We start from the raw sequence: 9,011 nt of genomic DNA on the forward strand, positions 1-9,011 counted from the left end.
ATAGCTTCCATGGAGGCAGACATTGTGACTTCAAGGGGGAGGGGGGGCACAGCTCTGAACTTTCTTTTGTTCCAGACATGAAAATACAGCATTTTCATACAGCTGCCACAAGGGAGCGCTCAGTGCAAAAAAGATTTTCGCAACTTCCATTGCAGTCAATGTTAGGCTACTTTCACACTAGCGTTCGTCGGTCCGCTCGTGAGCTCCGTTTGAAGGGGCTCACGAGCGGACCCGAACGCAGCCGTCCAGCCCTGATGCAGTCTGAATGGAGCGGATCCGCTCAGACTGCATCAGTCTGGCGGCGTTCAGCCTCCGCTCCGCTCGCCTCCGCTTGCAGCGTTCGGGTGTCCGCCTGGCCGTGCGGAGGCGTGCGGATCCGTACGAGGCTATTTTCACACTTAGCTGTTATATGCTAAAAATAATGCAGACGGATCCGTTCTCAACGGAGCCTCCGTCTGCATTATTATGATCGGATCCGTTCAGAACGGATCCGATCGAACGCTAGTGTGAAAGTAGCCTAAACTGTATAAATTATTTTGCATTGGGCTCCCCTTGGTGGTTGCTTCATCCAGATAGTTTGATAATACACTAAAGGGAAGCTGCAGACATATAGCTGTAGGGGGGAGATTTATCAATGTATTCATGGCTGATGACTAGTGTAAATACAAAAAGCACATGTTTCCTTTATCCGACATGGAGACGTAGGTTTCTTTCTTCATTTGCGCCTGAAAACAGGTGCAAGTAGAAATAAATGAGGTGTGGACCGACTGGCCCCGCCCACTCTAAACTTTGCCACGCCCCATGCCTGCAAAGGGCAGTGTAGAAACTCCACTTGCAACAAAATTTGTCACAGGTGGTGTTTAAATAGTCAAAAACATGAGGCTGCCAAAAAAAGAGGCACAGGGAACGTATGGTGGCTCAGTGGTTAGAACTGGTGCCTTGCAGAGCTGGGGTCCTAGGTTCAAATTGAACCAAGAAAAACATCTGCACAGAGTTTGTATGTTCTCCCTTTGTGTGGGTTTCCTCCAGTTTTCCCCCACACTCCAAAGACATACTGATAGAGAATATAGATTGTGAGCCCCACTGGGGACAGTGAGTGATGATAATGGATGTAAAGCGCTGAGGAATATGTCAGTGCTATATAAGTGAGTAAAATAAATAAATAAATTATTAAATATCCTGATCAGTGGATAAATGGCATGGTTTATTTTCTCTGTATTTTCATATATGACCAGCAGATGGCACTCTACTCCAATGTAATACTTTTTACCTACCTATTTTGATTACCATTTCTGTAGAGTGGTTGATATTCAGGAGGTTTTTTTTTTGTTCTTTTTTCCTCTTCATTTTATCCTCTTTTCTCTATCACTCTGCTTCTGCAGGTGTATAGCGTATCGCCGCATATCATGAATCCCAGGCAACTGCAATGGAGTTTTCTTGGCAAGAATAGCAGTGGTTCACTAATGGGTGAGCATGTGTATCCTGAGATCATCAGTCTCCATTGTTAGGTTGTAAGAAATGTGACCTGACAAAAACATCCTATTGGACTGACTACTAATGTGCCCATTGGCTACTGCTGGGAGAGTGGTGCAGCAGAGCTGGATCATAACCCTTCAGGTACTTGAATCACTGCATGTCACCTGCCTGGTACATGTTATAGTAGTTTGTCCATGTCTCTAGCATTACTGTGACAACACCTGTTTACACTTGTGGAATCCTGTATGACGAATGATGATTTTGGTGTCCACATCAGCAATCTCTTATCATTCGATCATTCAGCTCTTTTACACTACTTGATCATTTATGCTTTTATTCTATTTCCCAATTTCTTAATTGATTTTCTCCTTGTGTAAAGGGGCCTATATACTGTGTTCAGGAGCTCTGTAGGCAGTTCTACTACGTTTGACGGCAAGAACAGCATCACATGGAGTGCTATCCTTGCCATGTAGACAACGGACACAACGATGTAACCTCATGATAAGGGCTTGTTTACACAAACATGTCGTATTTCGCGGTCCGCAAATTGTGGATCCGCAAAACACGGATGCCGCCCGTGTGTCTTCCGCAATTTGCGGAATGGAACAGACAGCCCTTTACGCTGGGTTCACACCTGAGCGTTCACGATGGAGCGCTCTGTATGCGCGATTGTACCAGCGTTTGCAATCGCGCATACAGAGACAAGCGAACGCCCATTGTCACGCATTCCCGAAAGTCTATGTACGGGAACGCGTGACAAGACGCGCCAAAGAAGCTCATGTACTTCTTGGGGCGTCGGGCCTTTTACAGCGCGATCGTACGCGCTGTAAAACGCCCAGGTGAGAACCATGCCGATAGGGAAGCATTGGTTTCTCCTTGTTGAGCGTTTTACAGTGCGTAGGAACGTGCTGTAAAACGCTCAGGTGTGAACCCAGCCTTATAGAAATGCAAGAATAGGACCAGACTCATAATTTTTGCGGGGCCACAGAACCCGGAGTGCTATCCGCATCTTTTGTGGCTGCATTTTTTGCGGCTTGGATGCGGAACCAAACCAGGGTCATGTGAATGAGCCCTAACTCGGTGAGGTCCGTCAGGCACCATCATGAGATAGCTATAGCATAGTGTTGAGGCTTTCATTATGAAGTCACGAAGCAGATGCACATGGATCCAATGGATTAGTTACACTTTGCGGTCATATGGCTATTTTTGCCATATTTCTCTCATTATTTCATGTTAATTATATGTAATTTGTTTCCAAGTCTAACAACTATGCTTATGTCCTCTTACTACCCATCTTATTTATTTATTTTATTTTTTTATTTTATTTTATTTTTTTTATTTTTGGGGGGGGGGGGGGGGAGGTTGGTGAGTTGCCTTATTGTTATCAATGATCTGCTAATATGAGAATGCATATAAGATATAGATTTTGGCCGCATTGACATGACCGTAATTTTGGTCCAAATCTGGTCCTTTTTTTTTGTGGATCGCACATGGACCCATTCATATCTATGGGTCCACAAAAACAAAATGGAAAGCACACTGTGTGCTTTCCGCATCTGTATGTCCATTTGGCAGTTCTGCAATAAAGGTAGAACATTCCTATTCTGGTTCGTTTTGAGGGCAAGAACAGGCATTGACAATGTGTACTCAAAAAATAAAATAAAAACTGCAACACGAATGTCATCTGTATTTTTTGCGGACCGTAAAATACATACGATTGTGTGAATGAACCATAGGTCTCTTGTGTTGCTCACCCTTGACACAGAAAAGAACAATACATTTTTCTGATGTCACTGATTTCTATGGCTAAATACAAATTAATTTAATTCACTTTCAGTGTACTGGTACTGTTATCTCAGGAAACACCCCTGTGCCTGCCATTTACCTGTGTGCTTAACAGTGTGTATGAGACTTAGGGCTCATGCACACGACAATATGTATTTTGCGTTCCGCAAAAAATACGGATGACGTCCGTGTGCATTCCGTATTTTGTGGAACGGAACAGCTGGCCCCTGATAGAGCAGTCCTATCCTTGTCCGTAATGTGGACAATAATATGACATGTTCTATTTTGCGGAACAGAAATACGGACCTACAGAAATGGAATGCACACGGAGTAACTTCAGTTTTTATTTTTTTTTGCAGACCCATTAAAATGGATGGTTCATACAGTCTGCAAAAAAAAAAACGGAACGGACACAGAAAGAATATACGTTTGTGTGCATGAGCCCTTAAGGTCACCTGCACCTCCTCAAAACAGATCCTTCTGCTAAGTGAAGCCCAGTAGAATTCTGAATTTGCCTTTCTCACTGAACCACCAAGAAAACTTTAATTAAAAAGTGGTACAAGACCCTTTCTTCCTCCTCCCCCCTCCTTTTTTCTTTTCTTTCTCTCTTTTCAGTTCTCTATTGCTATTTTCCTCCCTTTTCTTTAATTTGCTGATTGCTGACATGATCCTCTATTTTATAATATATTGCATAATAGCTCTATATTATATGAGATGATGTTGGGCGGTTCGCCCTGTTAAGGGTAGCCTTGTCAGCTTATAGATGTTGTTGATTATAAGCTTTAGTTTGCTGTTTGCTCTTGCCTACTGTACCTTAGGCCTATTGCAGATTTCCTTCTATGTTTTGAATTTTATATTTTTTTTTCAATAAAAATATAGTTGAAAAAAAGTGGTACAAGACAAGTAAATCAAATCGTCTACAAAAGGAAACTACTGAATATTGTGAAATATGATTTCAAAAGCCCTTCAAGAGTTTTCTTTGAGTATCATTCTCATCTCTATGAACTTAAGACATATTTACAACATGCCGGCCAAGCAATTTTCCAGAAAGAGAAGTTCCTTCCATAAAAAATTGCCTGCTTGTCAGTGGAGGTAAGAGTAGCATTTACATGGAGCAATCATCTCCACTGTACAAGGATGAGCAATGTCTATTGCCATTGCTGATCCTCCTACAGAATCATTATTTCTGGGCAGCAGATCACTGTTTACACAGTACAATCTGCTGACCTAAGATGATGATTTAGGTGTCCAACAAATGCCCCATGTAAACCCACCATTAGAAACAAGGTAGAAGTTTATCTTAGCGGGCGTGTGGGCGGGCACTGAGACTGCCATTGAATTTTTCTGTCTCCTATTGAACAGCGCAACAAGTAAAGATGGCCTGTTGACTGTCTTCATCTCACCCTGCTTCACTGAAGGAGCATAGTGCTTAGTTGCACAAATTGGTTTAAGCCCCCACGCATGGCCCTCGACTAGGCTCTTTGATATGTCAGACATTAAAGTAGATTATTCTGCTCCACTCAAGTCTGCATGGGTTGGCTGACCCTCTGATATCTGTACAGTCTGTCTGTCTGTGCCTTGGCTCATCACAAGTAGTGCTACTCATAGTTACTGGTATATCTAAATAGGTATTGAATGCACCAGGTGAGGTCAAGGTGGGCTATTGGGGGAGATTGGTTTTAACCTTGATGCACCAGATTAGTCCAATGTGCAGGAAGGGTCCAATGCAGGACCAGATACATTTTTTTTTAATTGGTTTATTGTGGAGCACAGAAGCATATAACATTGATGTTTGAGCACACACGCCTTCCTCAGGTTGTATAGGGGATAAAGACCTGCAGAATAAAATCACTGATTTGTGCGTTTATGCTCCACAATAAAACATTGACAAATTTAAAGAGGACCTTTCTCCATTCCTGACCTGCCTATGTTAATAGCTACATGCATTCCTCGCGTACTAACAATTCTGGAGCACCTATTCTTATGGCTCTATGTTGGGCCATTCCTTTATTATTTGCACTAGAAGTTATGAATGAATTGCTCTTAGCCTTCAGTAAGGGCACAGAGGGGTGGTAACAATTTGGGGGGGGGGGGTACCTGCACAGTCTCATTCTATCCAATCAGTGCTGCCATTGTTAGACTGTGCAGGTACGCCCCCCCCCCCCCAACTGGTTACCTCCCCTCTGTACCCTTACTGCAGACTGCTAGCAATTCATTCATAACTTCTAGTAGTAATAATAAAGGAATGGCACAATATAGAGCCATAAGAATAGATGCTCCAGACTTGTTATTACATGGGGAATGCAAGAAGCTATTAAAACAAGAATGTCAGGAAAGGTGACTGGTCCTCTTTAACTGGATGTGCCTTGGACCCATCTTGTGTATCAGGCTGCTTTCATTTACAGTAATATAACACTTCTGACTCATATTGGTGTTTTAGAAGAAGCGATACTGTTATTGTCATTACCCGGTAGCTTTTGGCAGCAGACACAGCACAGAATCATTGTAGGATATGGGGGCACACATGGTCATCCAGTCCAGACAGCTTTATGAGTAGTGCTGGGGCATAGTTGTTGTTGTAACCTTGCCAAAAAGCTTCCTCATGTTTCAAGTTCCTGGATCCTTGTGTTTAGGACATGTGGTAGGAAGTGTAGCGGGGTTAACCGCCGCCACGTGTGAATTTCCAGGTACAGAGTAAAGTTAGAACTTAACTGCTTGAATCAGTAAAGTCATTCTTTTATATTTACAGTGTGAAGTTGTAACTTGTAATTGGAAATTAAGAAAGCTTTTATAATGTGTGCTTAACCTCCAAACATACACGTGCGTTTTCTCACCCTGGCTCTGTCAAAGGGAATATTAACATAGGAAGCCTTATCACAAAGCTCCGTTGTGTCACGGTCTTTCCTCATGTCTCTTTCCACTGGAAGATGTACGCCACCCACTGGCTTCTAATTGGCTGGAGAAGAGCCCAATTCAGCTATAAAAGCAGGTGACGGAGGCTGCTGAGCTCACTCACTGCTCTGGGCGAAATAGAACTGATTTGCTTCCTGGCTCCAGTAACGTCTCATTTTACAAAGGACTTTTTCCAGGTGATGTGAACAGGATTTCACCACTGAAACAGGTAAATAGAATCTGCAGTTAAAGGCTGTTCTTTCTCGTCTAATTGTAAGTTATGTAAAAGAACTGGTCATCTGCCTAAAATGTAAAGTCTGGTACACCATGTTGCAGATCCTGCACTTTCACAATGGATGTTCATTACTTTTATCTGTCACGTTTTATTACACAGGTTTAGAAATGTCTCACTGTTGTATGCTTTTTTTCCCCCCACAGGATAATTCTAAACCACAAAATTGGACTAATGTGGATTTTGGAGAAGCTGAAGGTACCAGAAATGCAGGTACATATGTCTGATCTCGCACCAAGGGGTGCCTATCCTGACAAGGGCCAGCGTCCAATACCTTGTCCTTATGTATTAACTCCAGACAGAATCCCCGAGTTCTGTATCCCTCCTCTGCTTTCATCACAGAGGGGTATGAGAATGAAATCTCTTTATAGGTCTGTTCCTGACCTCTGTAGAGCAACTTTTGTAACGGAAGGTTTTAACACATCAGAGGCACATATTATTCAGGTGGACAGTGCAGAGGAAGCCCTGGAAGAGGAAAGTACAAATGCTGACCCTCAGGCGCAAGCAGCCCTTTCCTTGCCACATCTTCCCAAAGCCCAAACTTCCTATGGTTTCTGCACCTTACTAGAAAGCCCAAACACCAGAAGGAAAGAATCTCTCTTCCACAATGACCCTGCCAGCCTTCCAATTTTGCTGCCTAAGTCACGTTCAAACATATCTGCATGGCAACGGGCATCCTCATGCAGTAGTTTCTCAACATTAAAACTGAGGTCATGGAGCCGCTCTGGCACCTTGGACAGCGAAACTTCATCTTCTACAGATTCTTCACCTTTTAGCTCTCCTCTACTCCACAGATCTCCACCTAGGTGTAACTCTTTGCTGAAAGCAATAAGCCAGGACAAGCTCTTCTCCAAAGCACTCAGAAGGAGGGGGAAGTCGAGTCTATCTAGAAATAATTCACTCTCTGCTGATGAGTGTAGTTCCACAGATAGCAACCCTAGCATAATTTGCAGCATTTCTGATGGAATGATGGATTCTGTCTTTCCAATGGATCTTTTTTATTGTAGAGGCAGATTTATGTCAGAAAATGCAGTGTTGCTAGAAAATGGAGGTTCCCTTCGTTTATCTACAGAATATTGCCCTGAAGCACAAAGGCTGCGTGTCCGGCTCATAAGTGTTGAAGGACTTTACCACCCAGATACTGACTCCAAAACCATCAACTGCTTTGTGACCCTCTCAATCACTCCTGGAAAGCAACAAAAACAGCGAAGTACAGTAATCAGAAGGAGCAGAAACCCCATCTTCAATGAGGACTTTTTCTTTGAGAATGTGTTTCAAACACAGTTACATTATCGTAGCCTTAAAATTAAGGTCATAAACAAAATGTGCAGCATGAAGAGAGACTCTGTTCTTGGACAAACTGAACTTCCTTTAATTAGTATCCTTTCCCCGTGAGGAGAAGCGTCTCAACCTATTTCCAAAGCACTTTGAACTACACAGAGAACAAATATTGATGATCCCCGACTATAAGAAAATTGCATTTTGTCTAACATTTTCCTGGCCTAAATTTTCTAAATGTACTATTTAAGCATTATTTAACTGCAAGTTTATGTATGTCCTGACAAATTTATCTAAAGAGTAGTGAGTGGTAGGCTCGCTATTCTGTATGATGGAAGGCTAGGACTGAAGGTTTCTCACCGTTTGCTTTCCATGACCCAAATCTTGCCAATTGTTCTAATTGCAGCTAGACATAAATTATAATTGGTACTAACAACATGTGATCTACAGTACAGTTGGAAGCTAAATGCTGCCATTCTGGTTTCTGAAGCAGTATTGCCATTGTGCAGAACATTTACAAGCTCTATATCTTATGTGTTAATTCTGCTAAATAGAAGGCAGCATTGAAAATGTGACTGGTCTTATGGGTGTCTGTTAGAGCATGGATCAGCAACCTCTAGCACTCCAGCTGTTGTGAAACTACAACCCCCAGAATGGTCCACTTACTTCTGTGGAAGTTCTGAGAACAGTTGAGCAAGTGTGCATCGTGGTAGTTGTAGTTTCACAACACCTGGAGTGCCGGAGGTTGCTGACCCCTGTGTTAGAGAAACAGCCCTATAGACCCCTTCTTGTAATAGATACAACTGTTCTGGGTAATGTTCCTAATATAGAGCTCTGTAGGTATGTAGCACAGCAACTCTCTAGATAGAGGTGGCATTGCTTTAGTGACAATACTATGTTGTGCATGTATGCATTATTTATTTTTTATATTTGATTTTGTTTTATACCAGTAAATTATTTTTATATACATTATATTTAATATGTGTCTACTATGAATGTCATGCTGAGTTTATATATTATGAAGATACTTGTATAATATATCATTTATTTATTTTTAAGTTTAATTAATAAATTATTTATTTTATAAAACATGTGTTGTTTAATTGGGCTATGATAGGTCATTTCAAGCGTATTCAAAAGAGTATCCTCTCTGATTTTTTCCATATTCAGGTCTAATAAACTCACCCCAACCAACAGAGGACCTGCTATCGGCAGAATAAAACGATGATCTAACAAGAGCAACCACTATAAATTCACATTAGTGTATGTGTGTTTGTGTGTGCATGCG

The 9,011-nt window shown here is 42.0% G+C and overlaps 1 protein-coding gene across 1 annotated transcript; it reads left to right on the forward strand.

Moving 5' to 3' along the window:
• The first annotated feature begins 6,272 nt into the window (after positions 1-6,272).
• On the forward strand, positions 6,273-8,741 carry LOC122929697 (C2 calcium-dependent domain-containing protein 4C-like). The gene is made up of 2 exons (XM_044283354.1): positions 6,273-6,382; positions 6,592-8,741. Exon 2 carries the CDS (start codon positions 6,620-6,622, stop codon positions 7,838-7,840), a length of 1,221 nt encoding a protein of 406 aa, XP_044139289.1. The 5' UTR covers positions 6,273-6,382; positions 6,592-6,619; the 3' UTR covers positions 7,841-8,741.
• Positions 8,742-9,011: the final 270 nt, after the last annotated feature.

This window comes from Bufo gargarizans, chromosome 2 (genome assembly GCF_014858855.1).
Source record: "Bufo gargarizans isolate SCDJY-AF-19 chromosome 2, ASM1485885v1, whole genome shotgun sequence".
Taxonomy (NCBI): domain Eukaryota; kingdom Metazoa; phylum Chordata; class Amphibia; order Anura; family Bufonidae; genus Bufo; species Bufo gargarizans.

Coding starts and splice junctions, on each gene's coding strand:
- LOC122929697 (XM_044283354.1), top strand. CDS start 6,620: ATGTGGATTTTGGAGAAGCTGAAGGTACCAGAAATGCAGGTACATATG.